General features: G+C 36.1%; 1 protein-coding gene across 8 annotated transcripts in view; it reads left to right on the top strand.

Moving 5' to 3' along the window:
- The window catches only part of CMC1 (C-X9-C motif containing 1), an 88,542-nt gene that overhangs the window by 6,705 nt on the left and 58,148 nt on the right, over positions 1-23,689 (top strand). For 3 of the 8 annotated variants that reach the window (XM_070238094.1, XM_001491435.7, XM_070238096.1), the window contains exon 2: positions 22,250-22,339. The exons of 1 other annotated variant lie outside the window; for it this stretch is intronic. In XM_070238094.1, the coding sequence (XP_070094195.1) occupies positions 22,297-22,339 (43 nt within the window). In that variant the 5' untranslated portion in view covers positions 22,250-22,296. Of the gene's footprint in view, positions 1-21,585; positions 21,663-22,249; positions 22,340-23,689 lie in introns of all 8 variants that reach the window. 4 more of the 8 variants (XM_070238093.1, XM_070238097.1, XM_023620816.2 and 1 more) reach the window with 3 other exon arrangements.

The raw sequence follows: 23,689 nt of genomic DNA, 5'->3' as shown, positions 1-23,689 counted from the left end.
AAACTATTTCCAGGAGTTTGAATTTTATCCTAAGAGCAATGGGAAGACATTATAAATTTTTAGGCAAAGGAGTGACATGTAGAACTTTCCTTATTTTGTGTTGGTGACTTTTGATTAGATAGGGGTTATGCATTCTCAGCCAAATACTGCACACGTGGTGATGTGTCTTTCTCAGGGTGTCATACCTGGAGCACATGACAGCTGGCTGACTCTCACAGGCGATATTAATTCCGATCATACAGTCAAAGTCTTGTCCCATTTCATTGCTATGTTTTTCCTCTCTCGTAATTAATACATAATCTGTGGGGAGACCATTTAAGACTATGCAAATGTCCTTTCCTCATCAAAAATCCCCCTTTGATTTAGCATCCATTGATGATTTTTGCCTTATTCAGTCTTTCCTATGATAGTTGCAAAATAATGATTTTTTACCTCCAGCGTTCTCTCCACATTTGTTAGCTGGTTGTTGACATTTTGCTGTAAGCAAGAGACTACGTTGTTTCTTGTTTGTTTATTTATAGATTTATTATTGGTGGAGACTCATAGGATTCCTGTGTTTCAGTGGCTTATAATTTGTTACTCTATATAATTATTTGGTGCTCACATTTTCCCAGATTTGGCCAGTTAGCGTTCCTTCAAACCAGCTTCTGGGTCCTTGTGATGTGCTGCCATCATTTTTTTGAGCATTTCTTTTTCCTCTCACGTAAGATGTCCCTGGCTGATCTTGTACCTACCCTGACCCATCTGTAGAATTAGTCATTTCTCCGACAGGCCCTGGTTCCTTCTATTTGGGCACAGTGTTAGAGAACAAGATCTGGGTACTAGGTCTGTGTATCACTTAGGCGTTTTATATGCAAGTGGTTTATTAATGGAGTGTTCTCAGGAAAAAACCTGTAAGGGAGTGAGGTGAATGGGAGAGGGAAGGGGAGGAATCTGAGCAAGGATGTGGTTTTAGGGAAGGCCTGTCTCAGCCTGATCAGCTCTGGTGCACAACAAAGTGCAAAGTTTGTCCTGCTTTGGAGGTAATGGAGCTGGGCCTTTGTGCCATCTGTCAGTCATTGCCCACTGCAGGAGTTGGGAGCGCGGGCAGCAGCGAGGAAAACTGCACAGTGCTGCCATGCCTAGGGCAGTCCTGAGAAGGCTGCAGGTGTGAACACTTCAACAGTCTCTCCTATGTGAGGCACCAACATTCTCTGCTACAGGAGGGATGCAGGAGGGATCTCCTAAAAATAACTGATCCGAATCTATTAGGAGCCTTGGTCTGGATAATGAGAGTTCGGATGGTGATGGGTCAGGTAGGAAGGGGCCCTTGCACAAATATATACAAACACACAGGAGCATTCACTTGTGAAGTATTGTGGGCTTGTGGTAAAAAAGTTGAGTAACGTTGGCCTAAGATGTATCTAACATATGCCAAACTGTGCTTTGCTTTTTTTTTGCCTTTAGGCTATTTGATGCTGTTTCTTTTTGAAATTTTCCCTCTCTTTCTCATCCCCAAATCTGTGTAATTCTTGTTCATTTTTCACGCCTCATTTTGAAATCAGTTTCGTAGGAGGTCTTCCCTGATTGTCACCACACCGTAATCTTTGAAAAATTAAAAAAAGTATATTTGGAATTAAAAAACCCACCAAGGGGCTGGCCCCCTGGCCGAGTGGTTAAGTTCGCGCGCTCCGCTGCAGGCGGTCCAGTGTTTCGTTGGGTGGAATCCTGGGAGCGGACATGGCACTGCTCATCAAACCACGCTGAGGCAATGTCCCACATGCCACAACTAGAAGGACCCACAACGAAGAATATACAACTTTGTACCGGGGGGCTTTGGGGAGAGAAAGGAAAAAAAAATAAAATAAAATCTTTAGAAAAAAAAAAAAACCCACCAAAATGTCACATGACCTGGGTATAGAGTTTCTTTCATTCTAGATCTAGAGTTTTTTCCTTGAGAAACACAATGAAACCTACAGATGTGATGTGTCTGTAGGCATCAACTCGTTTGAGAGATGAAGAGAAATATGATGTGGAGATGGGAATATCCTACCTGTGTAGTAAATAGTAAACATTTTTCATATGATTTCATTTCTTTCAATTTATTAGAGACTAGATGATTAGAAAGAATAGGCCAGTTAACTGCAACTAGACAGTAAGAGATGGCCCATCAACTCCAGAGAAGCACTGTACTGTTATGTACTGTTATAAAAACAGCACTGACTTGAATTGGGGAGTTAGTAGGACTGACTTCTTGTTTCAGACTTTGCCCTTAACCTCAGGCCCTTAAAGTATTCCAAACGGAGTAATCTGAGGTTTGGGGATGAGGGGTGGGGAGAATCAGCTGTCAGATGACTGCTAATGCTGCTTCAAGCCCTAAACTTTTATGGTTTTCAATACTTGCAATTGGTCCCAAGGGGTTCTTGACTCAGCACAGAAAGTTCACCACAGGAAAAAATAACTTCAAGTTTTTGTTTCATTTACTGGATTAGTATCGTTATTTTTGTATAGGGGTGCTAATAGTGTATTTTTAGAAATCTCTAGGTTTATAAATGTCAAAAATGCAAGAAATAATACCTTATACTTATATAAGTAGACCAAACAAAACTGTGCCCAGATAAGAACGTTGATTCCCAAAGTACCCTTCTCCCCCGTCATCCCTGATTACATTTTTAAGTAAGGAGATTGAGGGGAAAAAATTTTAAGAGCATGGTGTTTACCATCCTGCATTGTAGTTTTGCTAAACAACTGTTACTGGGAGGTTTTTACAGATCAAAGGATATGTTAATTAACTAAGCATGATTAATTGAAATACATAGTTTTAAATGTTTGTACTGCAGAATAAGGAATCTTGCCTGTCTTACTCATCATCGAATATATAATCCCTAGCATGATAATTGGTGTCTAGTGGGTGCCAATAAATATTTGTTACCAGAATGAATATCTGTAATTATCAAATATTGAAACTTTTAAATATATGTGTCATTTATTGAACACTTTTATTGCATATTTACCATGGGCTAGGAGTTAGAGGGGGTTAGAGAGATGAATTAGACATGTTCTTTGACCTCTTTAAGTTTCACACAGTGATTCTTAATCTAGCTGCATATGAGAATTATTTGGGGAGCTTTTAAAAATATCAGTGCCTGGGTTTTAGGTTTTACCCCAGCATTTCTGATTTATCTGGTCTGGGGTGGAGCCCAGGCATCAGAATTTTATAAAGTCCTTTCAAGTGGTTGTTAGATGCAGCCAGAATTGAGAATATCTGGTATGAAAATCAGTTTTAGTCTGCTGGGGCTGCCACAGCAACATACCAAAGACTGGGAGGCTTACACAACAGAACTTTATTTTCTCGCAGTTTGGGAGGCTGGGAAGTCCAAGATCAAGGTGCTGGCTGATTCAGTTGCTGGTTCTTCCCTTTATAAGGCCCCCAATTGGATTAGGGTCCTCCTCATATGACTTCATTTAATCTTAATTACCTCCTAAAAGTCTTGTCTCCAAATATAATCATATTGGGGTTTTATGGCTTCAATATGAATTATGGGGGGTGGCACACACAGTTTAGTCTATAGCAAGCACTGATCTATCAGAGAAGAAGATCGCACAGATAGTGTGATGCGATATGTTGTAAGCACAGATGTGATTAGAGCCGTAGTATTGGTGCACTGGAAATCTTGGGGTTAGAGGAAGGAGAAATCTCATCCAGATGCTGGGGTCAGGGAGAACTTTGGGATGGAACAAGTGTTGAGTTTGTTTTTAAATAAGTAAACTTTGATAAGAAAATAAGAAGTAGAAGATGGAAAATAAAGACGGAAGATTGAGAAGGAGTTTGACTTTACCAGTTATTTCCTAAGTAATGTTGCAAGATTGCTTTGAGCTTTCTGAGCCTCAGCTTCTTCATAATACCTGCTCCTGCACGTGATGATGTTTGTAAAACAATTCCTTCTACCACTCTTTCCTTTCTTCTGCAAATATTTATTGTGCTTCTGTGTACTATATCAATGTCAGCTGATTTTTTTAGGTGAGGAGAATATCATAAGAGTCGGGATGGGAGAAGGAAGATTTAAATCGTAGAAATTTTAAGTTGAAATTGCAATGGTGGTGGGACTTGGAAATTATCAAGAGATATTTGAAAATGTGGGCAGAGTTGATTTGGAGATGATGGTAAGCACTGAGAAGTCAGCATAGTGAACACCATCTTGAAAGATAGAACTGTGTGGGATTGCTGCAAGAGGAATAGGAGCAGATCTTATCTTGGAAGCATTCACACTTTTTCTAGTATTATTACCATTGTGTAGAATATTTTTGAAACTCCTTTAAGAATTTACCTTCAGCCTCTACCATACGTTCATCTTAATATCCTCATTTTGGCAATATTTTGTTCAGAAAGTGAACTTGACTTTCAGCCAGGGTTAGCCACAGGCAGTCTGGTGAAGGTGGTTGATGATCATCCTGGGAAATGCTACCCCCCAAAAAAGTTATGTTATGGAACTGGTTTTCATGTTAACTCAAACTCTCTCTGAAGGCCATACCAAGAAAGATGTTGTGAGTGATTTGAGCCAAGTTTGAATTTTTGAAATGAGTGAATAACCTCTCAATATAAAAATATTTACCCCCCTCTATTTTCAAAGTGGTACATGTTTTTTATGAGATTTATGAAATATTGTAAGATGAAGAAGAAGCAGTAGAGACACGGTGGTCATAGATTTGAGAATAGTCTGCCATGTTCTAGATGTACATCAGAGAAAAAAATAAATCAGTTAGGCATATATTGCTGAGAAGGCAAACACATACTGTCATTTATTCCTTTCTCAAATGTCTACTTCTGTCTCCCATAACTTTGCTGATTTTCTATTAGATGTCAGTGGGAAATTGTGCTTGTAGGAAAAGTTAGTCTTGATGTTTTACCAAATAAAGTAAATGTGAAACCTTTTCATTAAAGAAATTATGGTCACAATGGAGATTGTAGCACATTTCTAAAATTGGCCTGTCTTATTGCATAAGTTGATTTCCTGCTTTGCTATACTTTTAGATTTGTTGTCCTTTTCTGGCCTCATCTTGGTTAAAGTAATGTGGGTGGAAGAGGAAGTTTTCACACGTAGCAATTTGCAGAATCTGAGGTCCAAGAAATAGGTGCTTTTGGGAAATGGGCACATCTGGTGTGAACTAGGTATTTATTAACAGTGAAAGCTTATAGGACAAAGAAGCTCAAATGAAGCATACTGTTGTGGGATATAGGTGGCATTTGAGCCAGAAACTAAGCAGAAATAGGCACGTCTACCTTGTTGATGTGCTCTCCGAATTTCCTAAGAGTTTGAGCTTATAAAAAAAATTAGATTGTTACGGATTGACCTAATATTTGATGTTTACTCTCTTTGAAGGTATTTTTCAGCCAACTGACAAATCACTCCTCTTGCTTTTTTTGAAAAAAATAATTTTCTCCATGATAGGAATGAGTCAGAATTCCATTTAAAATGAGAAATGTGGAGTTGTAAATTTTGCTTATTCAAAATGATGCTCCTGAAACAAACAGTAGTGTTGTCTAAGGGTTGTTTCCGTGCTTCAGCTTAACTGCAGAAGCTCAAATAACCTTGTTTGCTGAAATTCCCTTAGATAGGCCACCACCCCGTGTGTGTAGTAGTGTCGTGGAAGAAGATTTGGGACCTGGGTTAGTATGATCTTGACATTGCCACTTTGTCAGAGGCTTGGGTCATTTCACCTCTGTGAGCCTCTTTATCTGCAAAATGGGATCAGAATACTTCTGAGAGGCCTGTTATGAACACTATAGGGCATTCATTGCCCTCCTCTTGAGGTTTCATGGACAGAGGCAGGCTGGAATACTGGCAGGCTGGGGTCTCTCCTACTGCTGATTTTGTTTTTTGTTTTTGTTTTGTCAGTTAAAGTATGACTCGAAAGGAAGAAGGTGAAAGGAACACTAATCTTCACTATCATAATTTTCCCAGTTTAAGTACCTCTGCCAACCACACCCCCCTTCCTCATTTTACACTATCATTATAGCAAAAAGGTGTGAACAACCTGGCAAGAACATGAAAATCTGGTCAAGAGTATCCATATCTGTGTGCTGTCGAGGAGAACTGGAGTCTGCCTAGCTTTCTGGTGTGAAGCCCTTAATGTGAACCTAACAACTGAGAACTCCCGTCTTACTGTTCTGTACATGATGCCATCTGCCCGGAGCCCTTCATTTAGAGACTCTTGCTAGCCAGTAAAGAAGGGGGACCTAAAGATAGAAACTGTTGCTAATGAGAACACTTGCACATTTACTACAAGCGTTTTTCTTGTTTTTCCTCCAGAATAAACAGTAGCATGGAAATGTCTTCAGGAGCAAATAAACATAACTAGGAAGTTAAAAAAAAAAGTAGCATTATCTAAATAAGAATCAAATTAGTTAAATTAGAACATATTAATTATTGAGAAGGCACCTTGCTCTTCAGGTGTCACTTCTTTCCAGTGAAAGACTCGATTATATTGTGATTTGCTTCATCGTTGTCTTTGTGGATTCATAGCAAGTGCTTTTGTCAGTAGCCTTATAGTCTAATACTGCCGTATTGCAAGACCACGTGAGCCCCAAAGCAAGATCTGAGCTAATCAATTCAGCCAGTGGAAAAGGTGAAAATTGACTTTCAGGTGATGATAGAATGTTGAGAAGTTAGAGCTTTGGAAATTTTCCCTGGTGGTGTTATTCTTTACCTCAGTATAAATTCATGTGACTATATAGTAGCAAACTCTTAAAATTTTCTTTTTTCTTTTTTTTTTGCAGGCTGTTGTACAAATGTGTAACATATGTATGCATCACACTGACGTTGAGGGAAGCACACTGTAATTTTATGAATAAAAGATGCCATGTCTATGATATTTGTATTGTTGAAGATAGCTTTGAAATATGTATAAAATCATAATTAATAATTGATATATAGTGATTAGTATGCTACCAGATGGGAAAATCTTTAGCAGAATTTATTTATATATTTTTAAGTCTGTTATTTTTGATTTAACACCTAGAGTTTGGAAAATCTAAATCAATATTCGTGTGATTCTAGAATTGTTTCTTTGCCCTAGGAAGTTTTAGAAGAAGGATCTGAAGGAATTCTTGCAAGCCATTTAAAAATGTGTTTACATAGGAATATTATAACCTAGAATTCATATTATAGGTAAATATCTATTATAATTTACCTGTGGAAAAATAGTTCAATACTACGAAGCTATGTCTGTATTCAGGGAAGTGATTCAAAAGATTAGGGCTTTATTATCTAAGACCGCTGCAAGATTTATGGAACAAACAGTAGATTCATCAGGACACATTACAAATAAGTTGTACAGATTAAAACGATATAAGTGAAAAGAAGAGGTAACATTTTGAAGTTGATTTTATAAAATAGATCAGTGTATCACAATATATTTTCCAATCTGTAATTCTACTGTTCAGTAATTCAGTAATTCTACTGTTAATTACTGATGCCTAATTATAATTTATGCGATAGACAAGGAGAAAAGAACTGTGTGGAGGTAGTCCCTGTTTCATTATTTTCTCTTGAAGTAGGCATCAGCTTTCCACTCCACACGATATCTCCTAGGCCTTTCAAATTCAACATGTCTGCAACTGAATTCCTCTCCCACCTGGTTTCTTTTTTATTCCCTATCTCAATGAGTGGTCACATGATTTCACTTGGAGCCATAAAACTGGGATTGCTCCTTAATCATCCATTTTCGTTGGTCCTTTGGGGCCCCACCAATCTTGTAGGGCCTCTCTCCCAATCTGTGCTTTTCTCTCTGTCCATGCTTCCAGTTCCTTCTATAAGCTCAGTGTTCTTTTTCTCATCTTACAGCAGCTCTGGCAAAGCTAAGGAAAAAGAGAAGTCATAAGTTAACAGTATAGGCCACAGTTCAGCAAACTGTGGCCCTGGGCAAGATCTGGTAAGGCCTGCAAGCTAAGAATGGTTAGTAACATTTTTGAAAAGTTTTTTTTTTTTTTTAAAGAATATACATGACAGAAATGGTTTGTAGCCTGCAAAGCTTAAAATATTTACACTCTGGTCCTTAATAGAAAAAGTTTGTTGACCCCTGGCATAGGCAAAGAAAATTATGAAAATTGAGATACAGCTATAGGCGTGGTAAAGAGAAAAAAATCATGTGAACATCTTCATATCATTATTTTGAAAATTTAGATGAGATGGATAGTTTCCTTGAGAAAGATAAACTTAGTAAAACTGCAGCTGCCTCAAGAATAAGTGAAAAACCCTTAGAAAATTGAATCAGTAGTTAAAATTCTCCTTGTGTCTGTCTGTCTCTCTCACACATATACGCATACACACTCCAAAACCTGGGCCCTGGTAGGTCGTGTATCAGTCAGGGTTCCACCAGAGAAACCACCAGTAGGAGAGAGAGATATATGTACACATACAGACATCCACACACATGTGCACACACACACATGTACATATATACATGAGAAGATATTGGCTTATGGGATTGTGGGAGCTAGTTGGGTAAGTCTGAAATGTGTAGGTCAGGGCACCTGGATTAGGGTTTGTTTGAATAACTGGGGACTATAGACTAGCCGAGTTGACCCATTAAATTGAACATTGCAAGTGGTTTCTACCGCACTTTCAAGGAACTGATAATAATCTTACTTTATAAAAAATGTTCTGGAGAATATAAAGGAAGAGAAAGGTGCCTAATTTATTGCTTAAGTAATGTAACTTTGATACCGAAACAACACAAAGATAAGAGAGGAAAGTCATAGGCAGATCTCAACATGAAGATAACTATAAAAATTCTAAACAAAATTTGGGCACCCAAGACAGAGGTGCTGCTAGCTGCTACTCACCATTTTTCTAAAGGACATAGCCAGTAAGAATGAAAAAGAAAGATGCAGAGCTGTCCCTATGATTGTCTGCATAGAAATTGGAAGAGAATCTATTGTCCAGTTATTAGAATTAATGAGAGTTAAGTAAGATTGTGTTGGTTGTAAGGACTATATAAAAAATTCACTTGAATCTATACACCAGTAATAAACACGTTATTTATGAAAAGATACCTTTACCAATAGAAATAAATCTAATAATAGATGAACAGTATATTTAAGAAGAAAATTATAAAACTTTTTGTCTACTTAATTATCTAATTTCTGATAGTTATGGGTTAAAATCACCCACTATGAGTGCAGATTTATATCATGTTTTAAAGCTAACATTATAAATTGAGGTAAAATATACAGTGAAATTTATAGATGATGAGTTTTGATAAATGTATTCACCTCTATAAAGACATTTTTCAACTCCCATAGATAACTGGTGTTATAATTTTTATCAGCATAGATTAATTTTGCATGTTCTTGAATCATGCAGTATATACTCTGTCTGGCTTCTTTTTCTCAACAGAATTTTTGAGATTCACCCATATTATGTGTATCTTGTGTATTTTGTATTTTTGTGATTTGTATGTATTTTGAGTTCATTCTTTTGTATTGCTAAGTAGTATTCAATTGGGCATTTAGGTTGTTTCCAATTTTCGGCTATTAGGAATAATGCTTCCATAAGAACTTGAACAGGTTGTTTTTCAGACATATATTTTCATTGATCATGAGTAAATTAATACCTAGGAGTGGAAAATAGGTGGGGTGTATATTTAACTTTATAACTTAACAAGAAGTTTTCCAAAGAAGTTTATCATTTCACACTATCACCAGCAATATATGAAAGTTCCAGTTGATCCACATTCTCCCTAACATTTGGTGTTGTCAGTGTTTTTAATTTTAGTCATTCTGGTGGGTGTGAAATATCATGGGTTTCATTTGCATTTTCTTAATGACTAACGATTTTGAGCACCTTTTCATGTATGTATTTACAATTTGTATATCTTCATTTTAAAGTGTCCAATCCAGGCTTTTGCCCCTTTTTTATAGGGTTGTTTATATTTTTGTTATTGATATGTAGGAGTTCTTTATGTATTCTAGATTCAAGTCCTTTGTCAGATATATATAGCGAACACTTTCTTCTGGTCTCTGGCTTGCCTTTTAATTTCCTTAATGTTGTCTTTAGATGAACAGCAGATTTTATATATGTATTTTTTTTTTTTTTTGAGGAAAATTAACCCTGACCTAACTACTGCCAATCCTTGTCTTTTTGCTGAGGAAGACTGGCCCTGAGCTAACATCCATTCCCATCTTCCTCTTCTTTATATGTGGGACGCCTACCACAGCATGGCTTTTGCCAAGCAGTGCCATGTCTGCACCCAGGATCCGAACTGGTGAACCCTGGGCCGCCGAGAAGCTGAATGTGCGGCCTGCGCCACCAGGCTGGCCCTAGCAGATTTTATATTTGATGAAATAAAATTTATAATTTTTTTCCTTTCTGTTTAGTTCCTGTGTCCTCTTTGAGAAATCTTTGTCTACTCTAAGAAATTGAAGGTTTTTTTGTTTGTTTAATAGTTTTAGTTTTTACATTTAGGTTTATGATCTGTGGCAAATAAATTTTTGTGAGTTCTGTGAAGTGAGGGTCGAAGGGTTCAGGCTGAGTTTTTTTTTTCTTTTTCATGGTTTTCCAGGTCTACCACCATTTGTTGAAAATACTTTTATTTCTTCATTGAGTAGCCTTGATGCATGTCAAAATAAATTGACCGTATATATGTGGAAGTATTCCTGGACTCTCTTTGGTTACATTAATCTATGTGTTTATCCTAATTATGCCAATACTACCCCACCTTGATTGCTGTAGCTTTGTAGTAAGACTTGAAATCAAGAAGTGCAAATCATCAAAGTTTGGTCTTCTGTTTTAATGTTGTTTTGGCTGTCCTAGGTCCGCTGCTCTTTCTTATACATTATTAAGCTTTTTTATTATAGCTTTATTTTGAAATAGTTGAATGCGTCAAACTGCAATATAGGGTAGTTTTCATGGCAATTGAATTTGCATGGTAATTTTCCATGAAAAGCTGGTAGTTTCCCCCAGCTTTCCCTAATGATACCATCTTACACAACCATAGTGCATGTCTTCAGTGAGTGTGACATTGCCCTGAAGGGGGCAAAAATGGGTTTGAGGGAGAAAATAATCTTACTCTTTCGACGTGTAAAGCACTGTTAACACGTACAGTACATGAACAGACAATATATCTGTGATATTAACATTTCATAGCGGGGGCATTAGGAAAAATGGCTGAAACGTGTCCTTTAGGGGCAAAAAAGTTGGGCCACACTGCTACACTTCACTGTAACGAAGGAAATCAGGAATTGGCATTAGTATAGTACTAACTCAGGTACATATCTTAGTTGAATTTCACCAGTTTTTGCATGTATTTTGTGTGTGTGTGTAGTTTATGACATTCTTACTACATATGAAGACTCAAGTAGCCATGATCACAATCAGCATACAGAACTGTTCTGTCACCAAAAAGAAAATCGCTCACATTTCCTCTCGATAGTCACACTGCTTCCTTGGCTCTGACTACTGGCAGCCAATGATCTGCTTTCCATCACTCTAGTTTTGTCGCGTTAAGAATGATATGTAAATGAAATCATGCAGTATGAACCCTTTGAGATCGTCATCTTTTCATTCAACATAGTGCCCTAGAGATCCATCCAGGTTGCTGCTGCTGTTGTATGTCAGTAGTCCATTCTGTTTTATTGTTGAATAATACTCCATTGTCTAGATGAACCACTCTGTCCATTCACTTGAAGGACTTTTGGGTTATTTCTCTGTTTTGACCATTACAGGTAGAGCCACAGTGAACATCTGTGTACAGGTTTTTGTGTGAACGTAAGTTTTCATTTCTGTAGAATAAATCCTGAGGAGTATATTTGCAGGATCATATGGTAAGTGTATGTTTTACTTTCAAGAAGCTGCCCAGTTATCTTCCGGAGTGGCTGTACCGTTTAATGTTCCCAGCAGCAATGTATGAGATATCCAGGTACGCCACATCCTTGTTAGCACTTGGTATGTCACATTTTTAAATTTTAGCCATCTGAATAGGTCTTCAGTGGTATCTCTTGTAACTTTAATTTGCATTTCCCTAATGACTAATGATGTTGAGCATCGCTTCATATGCTTATTTGCTATCCATATATCTTTTTTGTTGTTAGTGCCATCGAGTAGATTCCAACTCCTAGCAACCTGTATGCAGCAGAGCGAAACCCTATCCAGTATTTTTGGTATAGTGTCTAAGTCTTTTGCCCATTTCTAAATAGATTATTGTTTTCATACTGTTGAGTTTAAAGCATTCTTTATACGTTCTGGATAAAAGTCCGTTTGTCAGATAGGAGATTTGCAAATAATTTTTCCCGTTATGTGGCTTGTCTTTTATGTTCCTAACAGGGGCTTTTGCATAGTGAAACTTTTTAATTTTGATGAAGTCTAATTTATCAATTTTGTTTTTCTTTTATGCATCATGAGTTTGGTGTTATATATAAGAACTCTGGATCATGAAGATGTTCTCCTATGATTTCCTTTAGCAGTTTTTTTCCCTTAACTTTTTATTTTGAAATAATTATAGACTCACAAGAAGTTGCAAAAAATACTTTATTGAGTCTAATATACCCTTCACACTGCTTTCCCCAGTGGTGACATCTCACATAACTGTAGTACAATATCAAAAGTAGGAAATTGAAGTTGTTACAATACTGTTAACTATGGGCCTTTTCAGTTTTCACCAGTTTCTATATGGACACATGTGTTTGTATAGTTCCATGCAATTTTACTCCATATTCTTGGTCTTAGGGGGAAAGCATTTAGTGTTTTACCATTAAGTATGATGCTAGCTGTAGGTTTTTTGCAGATACTCTTTATTAGGTTGAAGAAGTTCCTTTCCATTCTTAGTTTATTGAGAGTTTTGTTTGTTTGTTTTTAATGAATGAGTGTTGAATTTTCTTAAATGTTTTTTCGGCTTCAATTGATGTGACTATGATTTTCCTTTTTTAGACTGTTCATGTGATAGATCACATTGATTGATTTCAAATAGGAATGAGCTTGCATCCTTGGAATAAACCCAGCTCGATGTGGTGTATTTTTCTTTTTATATATTGCTGGATTTGATTTGCTGATATTTTGTTGAGGTTTATTGCGTCTGTAGTAATCAGGGATGTTGGTCTGTGGGTTTGTTTTTTTTTTTAAATATTGCCTTTGCTTTTGGTATCAGAGTAATGCTGGCCTCATAAAATGTGTTAGGAAGAGGCTGTAGTATTGGTGTTATTTGTGCTTTAAATATTTTGTCGAATGTGCCACTGAAGCCGTCTGAACCAATTTTATTGATCTTTCTGAAAAAACAGCTTTAGTGTGATTATCTCATTTGTTTTTCTCTTGTCAATTTTATTGATTTCTGCTCTTTATTATCTTTTTGTTTCTGCTTGCTTTAGGTTCATTTTTGTCCTTTTTCTGGTTTTGTCAGTTGGAAGGTTAGATTATTGGTTTGAGACTTTCTTTTCTATTATGAGCATTTATTGCTATAAATTTCCCTATAAGCACTGCTTTAGCTTTGTCTTACAAATTTTGATGTGTTGTGTTTTCAGGTCAGTTTAGGTCAGTGTACTTTTTTGTTTCCCTTGATACTTCCTCTTTGACCTATGAATTATTTAGAAGTGTGTTGTTTAATTTCCCAGTCTTAGAAATTTTCCTGTTTTCTTTTTTTTTTTTTTTTTTAAAGATTTTATTTTTTCCTTTTTCTCCCCAAAGCCCCCCGGTACATAGTTGTGTATTCTTCGTTGTGGGTTCCTCTAGTTGTGGCATGTGGGACGCTGCCTCAGCGTGGTCTGACGAGCAGTGCCATGTCCGCGCCCAGGATTCGAACCGACAAAACACTGGGCCGCCTGCAGCGGAGCGCGCGAACTTAACCACTCGGCCACGGGGCCAGCCCCAGAAATTTTCCTGTTTTCTGTTATTGCTATCTAGTTGATTCCAGTATGGTCAGAGAAAATACTTTAAATTTTTCGGTATTCCATTTGATTTATCTATAGTGTTTTTTAATTTATTTCTTAGTTTTTAGTGGTTGCTCTAAAGATTTCACTACACATACCTAGTTTATCACAGTCTACTAGCATCAACATTTTTTCAAGTGGAATGTAGATTTCATACCACCAAGAAATCACTTTATCCTCTCTCCTTTATGATATAGTCATCTTTGATATTAGCTCTATGTACATTGAGAATGCTGTAACTTTTGCTTCTGTCAAAAACAGTTTTTAACATTCAAGAAGAACAGTTTAGTACATTTACCCTTTCTTCATTCCTGTTGTTCTGAGTTTCTTCTTGTTACTATTTCCTTCCTGCCTGAATAGCTTCCTCTAGCCATTCTTTAGAACAGATCTGCTGAAAGAAATTACCTTAGCTTCCTTTCATCGAGTTGTCTTTATTTCATTTTCAATGCTGAAGAATGTTTTTGCTGGATATAGAATTCTTGATTGACAGTTCTTTTTTATTAATACTTGAAATTATGTCACTTCCTTCTGGCCTCTGTGGTTTCTGATGAGAAATCCTTTGTCCTTGGAATCTTTGTTCCCCTGTATTTTTCTCTGATGCTTTCAAGGTTTTTCTTTGCCTCTCATTTTAGAATTTTGATTATGATGTGTATGGGTATGGGTTTCTTTGGGTTTTTATTATTTTCTTGAATTTGTAGGTTTATGTCATTTGCCTAATTTGCAAAGTTTTCAGCTATTTCTTCTTCAAATATTTTTTCAGCCCTACATTTTTTTTTCTCTTTTTCTCAGACTCTGGTAACATGAATGATAGATCTTTTGTTTTTGTCCCACAGGTCCCTGATCCTCAGTTAATTTTTTAAAAGGCTATTTTCTCTTCTTTTCAGATTGGATAATTTCTATTGAATTATCTCCTAGTTGTCTGACTTTTTATTATGTCATCTCCATTTGATTCTTGTATATTAATCTTATAACTGGAAACCTTTCTAAACTCACTTATTAGTTCTAGAGACTCTTGTAAATTCCATTGGATTTTCTATATAGATCATCATATTATCGTTGAATAACTACAGTTTTAATTCTTCCTTTCCAATCTGGAAGCCTTTTATTTATTTTTCTTGTCTTATTGCATTGGTTAGGAATAATTGCATTCATTATTGTGCTCAATAGAAATGATAAGAGTAGACTTCTTTATCTTTTTTCTATCTTAAGGGGAAAACATTTAGTATTCCACCAAAAGTTATGATGTTAGTTGTGGGTTTTTTCTGTAGTTGCCAGTTATCATGTTGAGGAAGTTTCCTTCTGCTCCTACTTTACTGAGAGTTTTTATTAGGAATGGATGTTGAATTTTTGTCAGATGTATTTTCTGAGTCTATTGTGATAACCATGTGTGTTTTCTTTGCTAATGTTTTTAAGATGAATTACATTTATTGATTTTTTTTTTTTTACTTTTTATTAAGGTTATGATAGTTTACAACCTTGTGAAATTTCAGTTGTACATTATTGTCAGTCATGTTGTAGGTGTACCACTTCACCCTTTATGCCCACCCCCCCACCCCACCTTTCAATCTGTTCTCTTTGTCTACATTTTTAAATTCCTCATGTGAGTGGAGTCATACAGAGATTGTCCTTCTTTATCTGGCTTATTTCACTTAACATAATTGCCTCAAGGTCCATCCGTGTTGTTGCAAATGGGACGATTTTGTCCTTTTTTTTACATCTGAGTGGTATTCCATTGTATGTATATACCATATCTTCTTTATCCAATCATCTGTTGATGGGCACTTAGGTTGCTTCCACATCTTGGCTGTTGTAAATAATGCTGCAGTGAACATTGGGGTGCATGGGACTTTTGGAATTGCTGACTTCAAGCTCTTTGGATAGATACCCAGTAATGGGATAGCTGGGTCGTATGGTAGTTCTATTTTTAATTTTTTGAGAAATCTCCATACTGTTTTCCATAGTGGCTGCACCAGTTTGCATCCCCACCAGTAGTGTATGAGGGTTCCTTTTTCTCCACAACGTCTCCAACATTTGTTACTATTAGTTTTAGTTATTTTTGTCATTCTAATGGGTGTAAGGTGATATCTTAGTGTGGTTTTGATTTGCATTTCCCTGATGATCAGCAATGATGAACATCTTTTCATGTGCCTATTGGCCATCCGTATATCTTCTTTGAAGAAATGTCTGTTCATGTCTCCTGCCCATTTTTTGATCGTGGTGTTTGATTTTTTGTTGTTGAGCTGTGTGAGTTCTTTATATATTATGGAGATTAACCTTTTGTCGGATATATAGCTTGTAAATATTTTTTCCCAATTAGTGGATTGTTTTTTTGTTTCAATCCTCTTTTCCATTGTGTTGAAGAAGCTCTTTAGTCTGATGAAGTCCCATTTGTTTATTCTTTCTATTGTTTCCCTCGTCTGAGAAGACATGGTGTCCAAAAAGATCCTTTTGATGCTATTGTCAAAGAATGTACTGCCGATATTTTCTTCTAGAAGCCTTATGGTTTCAGGTCTTATCTTTAGGTGTTTGATCCATTTTGAGTTTATTTTTGTTAATGGTGAAAAAGAATGGTCAATTTTCATTCTTTTACATGTGGCTGTCCAGTTTTCCCAGCACCATTTGTGGAAGAGACTTCTTTTCTTCATTGTATGCCCTCAGCTCCTTTGTCAAAGATTAGGTGTCCATAGATGTGTGGTTTTATTTCTGGGCTTTCAATTCTGTTCCATTGATCTGTGCACCTGTTTTTGTACCGGTACCATGCTGTTTTGATTACTGTAGCTTTGTAGTATGTTTTGAAGTCAGGGATTGTGATGCCTCCCATTTTGTGCTTTTTTCTCAGGATTGCTTTAGAAATTCAGGGTCTTTTGTTGCCCCAGATGAATTTTAGGATTCTTTGTTCTATTTCTGTAAAGAATGTCATTGGGATTCTGATTGGGATAGCATTGAATCTGTAGATTGCTTTAGGTAGTATGGACATTTTAACTATGGTTTTTCTCCAATCCATGTGCATGGAATGTCTTTCCATCTTTTTATGTCGTCATCAATTTCTTTCAGGAAAGTCTTGTAGTTTTCGTTGTATAGATCTTTCACTTCCTTGGTTAAATTTACCCCAAGGTATTTTATTCATTTTGTTGTGATTGTGAATGGGATTGTGTTCTTGAGTTCTTTTTCTGTTATTTCATTGTTAGAGTATAGAAATGCTACTGATTTATGTATGTTGATTTTATACCCTGCAACTTTGCTGTAGTTGTTGATTATTTTTAATAGTTTTCCAGTGGGCATTTATTGATTTTTGAATGTCAAATGAACCTTGCTATCCTGGGATAAACTTTGTTTGGGAATGAAGTTTTATCCTTTTTTATGTTGTTGGACTCAATTTGCTAATTTTTTGTTAATACTTTTATATCCTCATTCATGATGGGGTATTGGACTGTAGTTTTCTTTTCTTGTAATGCCTGTGTCTGATTTTGGTATCTGGGTAATACTGACCTTACAGCAATTTTCTAGAAGAGCTTGTATGGATTTGACAGTATTTCTTTTGTAAATGTTTGGTCAATTTCACCAGTAAGGCTATCAAGGTCTGGAATTTTCTTGGTGAGGGGGCTTTTAACTACAGATTCAATTGCTTTTATAGGTACAGGACTATACTGGTTATCTGTATCTTTGAATAAGCTTTGGTTATTTGTGTTTTTCAAGGACTTTTCCATTTCATCTTTGTTGTGAAATTTATTGACCTACATTTGTTTATACTGTTTTCTTATTATCACTTAAAAATGTTTATCATTTCTGATGTTTATGACCTCTCTTTTTGTCTGGCTAGTGATTTACCAATTTTAATGATCTCAAAGAACCAGCTTTGGTTTCATTGCTTTTCTTTATCATTTTGTTTGCTTTGATCTCTCTTTCATTGATTTCTGCTTTGTTCTTTATTATTTCCCTCTTTTTGTTTGTTTTTTGTTTAGTTTACTCTTTTTCTGGTTTCTCAAGTTGGAAGCTTAAGTCATTGATTTATGACCATCCCTCTTTTCCAGTGTAGGCTTTTAGTGCTACAAATTTTCCTCTAAGTACTGTTTTAGCTGCATCACACAAATTTTGATATGTTGTATTTTCATTTTCATTCATTTCAAAATACTTCCTGATTTCCCTTTTGATTGTTTCTTAGACTCATGAGTTAATTTAAAGTGTGTTATTTAGTTTCCAAATATGTGGAGATTATCAAGAGATCTTTCTGTTACTGATTTCTAATCTAATTACATTGGTGTCAGGGAACATGCTTTGTATGACTTGAATTCTTTTACATTTATTGAGATTTGTTTCATAGCTCAGACTATGATCTTTCTTTGTTAATATTCTGTTGTTATTGAGTGAAATATTCTATAAAAGTTAGGTCAAGTTAGTTGGTGGCATTATTCAAGTACTTTATAGTTTTAACATATAAATTTAAGTGTATGTTTTTCTAATATGCCTTATATATTTTGCATTTGTACATCATGGATTCATTTGTATTTTATCATACTATATTCTCTATTACTTCTTGTGGCAAATTTTATTTTACAAAGAAGACCACAACATTATGTTTCATCCCTCATTCTCTTCTGTAATGTGGCCTTGCCACAAAGAATGGGGTCTTAATTCCCCTCCACTTGAGTATAGGCTGTCGTTAGTGACTTGAACCATAATGTGGCAGGAATGATTCTGCATGGCTCTCATGACAGGGTGAGAAAAGGCCATGTCACTTTCACTTGGTTATCTTGGAATGCTTGCTTCTCAGATTGCTTTCTCTCATAACATACCTGCCTTACTGTGAGAAGCCAAATCAAATGGAGAGGCCATGTATAGGGGCTCTGGTTTACAGTCCTCACTGAGCCAGTTCTTCAGGCATTCCAGCCTGGATGTCAGATGCATAAGTGAAAAAAGTCATCTTGAAAGTAAATTCACCAGCCCCAGTTTTGCAGTGTTAAAGTTAACACCTGTCATTACGGTCTTCGTGGATAAGGTCCCAGACATTGTGAAGCAGAGAAGAATCCATTGTGCTTTACCTTTCTGCATTCCTGACCTAGAGGATCTCTATGCAAAACAAAATATTTTTGTTTTACATCAATAAGTTTGATTAGTGGGTTGTTGCACAACAGTAGGATCACTTCTTTTTCAGTAAGGTGTGAAGGTGGTAAACTTTTCAATATCTACCTTTCAGAAAATGTCTTTAACTTCATTCTTAATTTGCTCTAGAATTCTTGGATTTAAAGTAATTCTGTCTTAGAACTTGAAGTTATTTCTCTGTTGTCTTCTTGCCAGTGACACATTATATAGATCTGATCTCATTCTTTTGTGTGGGTAATGTTTTTTCCCTTTTGAACCTTTTAGGATTTTTGAGTTTGAGACATTTCATCGAAGTGTGTTTAGGTAATCTATGATCCATTTCTATCTGAGGATTCAGGGCTGTCTTTTTGCCTCAGTATATTTATTATGCTTATTCTAAAATCTTATTTTCTTTACTCTTTTAATTTGCAGAGGAGTTGGTTACGTCTTGATTAAATACAGTTGGTTTCTCTCTTTTGCTGTTGTCCTCCATCAAATTTGGGTGATTCTTAGCTGTCTTTTTTTTCTTTTTTGAGGAAGATTACCCCTGAGGTAAATCTGCCACCAATCCTCCTCTTTTTGCTGAGGAGGAGTGGTCCTGAGCTAACATCTATGCTCGTCTTCCTCTATTTTATATGTGGGACACCTGCCACAGGATGGCTTGATAAGCGGTGCATAGGTCCGCACCCAGGATGTGAGCCAGTGAACCCCAGGCCACTGAAGCAGAGTGCATGAACTTAATTGCTAACACCACCGGGCTGGCCCCTTTGAGGTATAATTGGCATATAACATTGCATTGGTTTCAAGCATACAGCATAATGATGCAGTATTTGTATATCTTCCAAAATGATCACCACAGTAAGTGTAGTTAACATCCATCACCATACATAATTACAGATTTTTTTTTCTTGTGATGAGAACTTTCAAGGTTTAGTTTTAACAACTTTCAAATAATGCAGTACAGTATTATCAACTATAGTCACCATGCTGTACGTTACATCCTCATGACTTATTTACTTTATAACCAGAAGTTTGTACCTTTTGACCCCCTTCACCCATTTAGCTCACCCCATCACCCACCTCTGGCAATGACTAGTCTTTCTGTTCTCTGTATCTGTGAGTTTGTTTTTGTATTGTTTTATTTTAGATTCCACTTACAAGTGAGATCATATGGTATTTGCCTTTCTCTGTCTTTCTCTGTATTTCACTTAGCATAATGCCATCAAGTTTCATCCATGTTGTCACAAATGGCAAGATTTCATTCCTTTTTATGGCTGAATAATATTCCATTGAGTCTATTCATCCATCGATGTACACAGGTTATTTCCATATCTTGGCTATTCTAAATAATGCTGCAATGAACATGAGGGTGCATATATCTTTTCAAGTTAGTGTTTTTGTATTCTTTGGATAAATACCCAGAAGTGGAATTGTTGATCATATGGTAGTTCTATTTTTAATTTTTTGAGGAATCTCCATACTGTTTTCCATACTGACTCCACCAATTTATATCCCCACCAACAGTGCACAAGGATTCCCTACATCCTTCACAACACTTGTTATTTCTTGTCTTTTTGGTAATAGACATTCTAAAGGGTGTAAGGTTTTGATTTGCATTTCCCTGGTGACTAGTGATGTTGAGTACCTTTTCGTGTACCTATTGACCATCTGTATGTCCTCTTTGGAAAAATATGTTTTTAGATCCTTTGCCCATTTTTTAATTGTTTTTTTCTTTTTTTTTGGTGAGGAAGATTAACCTTGAGCTAACATCTGTTGCTAATCTTCCCCTTTTTGCTTGAGGAAGATGGTCCCTGAGCTAACATCCGTCCCAGTCTTCCTCTACTTTGTATATGGGATGCTGCCACAGCATGGCTTGATGAGTGGTGTGTAGGTCCATGCCAGGGATCTGAACATGCAAACCTTGGGCCACTGAAGTGGAGCATGTGAACTTCACCACTACACCACGGGGCTGGCCCTGGATTGTTTGCTTTTTTGCTGTTGAGTTATATGAGTTCTTTATATATTTTAGATATTAAACCCTTATCAGAGATATGATTTGCAAATATTTTCTCCCTTTTGTTAGATTGCCTTTTCATTTTGTCGATTTCCTTTGCTGTGCAGAAGCTTTTTAGTTTGATGTCGTCCCACTTTTTTTATTTTTGCTTTTGTTACCTTTGGCTGCTTTGTCGTTGATTTTCTTGCTTTTTGAGATTCCCTGTTACCCTTTCTGCAAATACTATAATTCATAACTGCTTGCATCCAGCATACTATGTTGGGAACCACATAGTACTGGGAGAAGTTTAGGGGTTCCTGATCTCCCTAGGTGTCACTAGATACTGGGAAACTTCCTGACCTCTTGGGGATAAATAGTTATATTTATTTCTTTTACTCATGGTCTGAAGGTAACAAGAAGTGACCCACTTGGCTCCTACTGAGGTATTTCAACCAATAATGCTTTTGTTTTTCTAGGGAAGTCTCTTGCTCTCCATTTTTACTGCTTTAGAGCAGGGAGCAACACCCACTTTTGGCATCAGTTTTTTCCTGGGGAAAAACTCCATGGGAATATGATTCCCTCCTATAATCTCATCTCATCTGCCTTTGTCTTTCAGAGATTCCTGTTCATTTTGGTTGCCTGAGGACACTTACCCTTTTGCTTTTCAGGGCTCTCTGGGAATTTGAGGAACAGGTGGGACTCTGGAGCAGGTGCTCAGTCTACCGTCTTAGTCTGGTGTGGTGGTTGTGTTTAAAATGCACAGAAATTTCACGTGCTTTGTTTTTGTGTGCACCTGTAGTTCCACTTTTTCGTCTGCCAGTTCTTTCTTTCTTAGGCTACTCTTATTGCTAGATAGAGAAACTACTCCTGTGTCTCTTAATCTTGGATCTCTTTATCTATCCTTGGATCTCAATATTGATAAAAATGCTCTTTTCGTGGACTATATTAGTAAGAAAAATGATAAGTTTTAGTCTGCGACTTTAATTTTGACAAGACTACATAGAATATGTTATCAAATAAAAGTGTTGTAATATAGTTTCCAGAAACTTTTAGAAAAATGTTGCCTATGTCCTTCACATTTTTTCTGTTATAAAAAGATAAATATTTAGAATGATTTTAAGTGACTAAAATAATCAAAATTTTATGACGTTATAAGTCCGTTTTTAATATATTTGCTTATTAGACTTTTATTTTAAGTGAATTATAGTGCTTATTTTCTCCCTAAACTGGTGATTTATTTGAGACTTTACTATATTAAAGAAAGATATTTTTTTTTTCAGAGCAGCATCTCAGACATGTTGAAAAAGATGTTTTGATCCCTAAAATAATGAGAGAAAAGGCCCGTGAGAGATGTTTTGAACAAGTTCAAGGTAAGATTCAAATACTCATATAAAAATCAAATTCATTTTTTAAAATGTAATCTGAATTTAATCCTTAGCCTCAGACTCAAGTAGTCGATGAATTAATATGTATGAATTGCTTCTCACCCTTTCACTGAGATACCAGTATTTCAGCTTTCAGAACTTCCAGGTGGTGGTCACTTCATTTACAATTTAAAAATATTCTCCCAAATTACTACTAAAAAACATTTTTTTCCCAGAAGTACAGTTACATATAGAGAAAAACTTGGTATGCATATTTTGGAGAAATAATTATTCTGGTGACTTTGATAGGGAACAAAGAAACATCAAATGTAACCTGTACCTTTTTTTCATCTATCGATATATTCATATAGCTATGTATTCTAAGATGATTTTTTTTGTGTCATTGTCTGTTAGTGAATTGTTAGTGGAATCCCAATAGTGCTTAAAATGAGTCTAGTTTATGTTTTTACATTTTATGTTTCTAAGTGAAAGATATTTATGTAAATGCATGCACTAGGCACCCATATATGCATGTTTTCTTTGGAAAATGTTTTTTTTAACATGAAATACTTCTGTATTCTATATATCTAGAGGTATATTATCAAATCTGGAATATTATAATGAAAAGGGAAACCAAGCAGTGGAAGGTAAAAAATGAGGCCATGAATGTTGGATAATCAGAAAAGCAGATGGAAGTATTACTGTAAAAAGAAATGTCTTTTTAAAAAAAATCTGCCTCTTGGAATGGCCATCTAACAAGAAGTAGTAGTAAAATTTTGCTGATGTAGACTATTTTTCTGACTCCCCTTAACTTTCCCCTATAGTCGTCTTTGTTGAAGGACCATAATAATTTTTAGTGAGGATGATGGGCTGCATTTGCACTGCAAGTTTTGCTACAGGGGAGCTAGGCTGTGTCAACTGTAGTTTCAGGACTGTGTCAACAACATTTGGATGCCGGGGACATTTCTGTCCCTCTGATGCTATCTCCTTAGAGAATGACCTTTGCAATTGATGGATGGAGGCAATAAAAGTAGTCCTCAGACTTGACGTTGTGTGATAGTTGTTTCTGTTTCTTAAATTAAGTGACTGATGACATATTCCAGTTTTAAATCCAATCCAATAAATTAGATTTGTTATCCATCCATAAATAAATTTATTAGTAAATTATCAATAATTTACTAGTATCATTCTGTGAAATAACTCTTGCTTTTACAATGAATTAATTGTTTAATCAGCGCACCCTCCTTCCACCCCTACCCCTGGGTGTCAGGAGAAATGAACCCATTGGCACCTGCAGACAGGGTTCATTGTACATCTGGCATTGGCAGGTGTCATGCTGATAGTCTCAAGAGATAA

Source organism: Equus caballus, chromosome 16 (genome assembly GCF_041296265.1).
Source record: "Equus caballus isolate H_3958 breed thoroughbred chromosome 16, TB-T2T, whole genome shotgun sequence".
NCBI lineage: Eukaryota > Metazoa > Chordata > Mammalia > Perissodactyla > Equidae > Equus > Equus caballus.
Note: the sequence above shows the minus strand (reverse complement) of the source record. Positions and strands in the feature narration are given on the sequence as shown.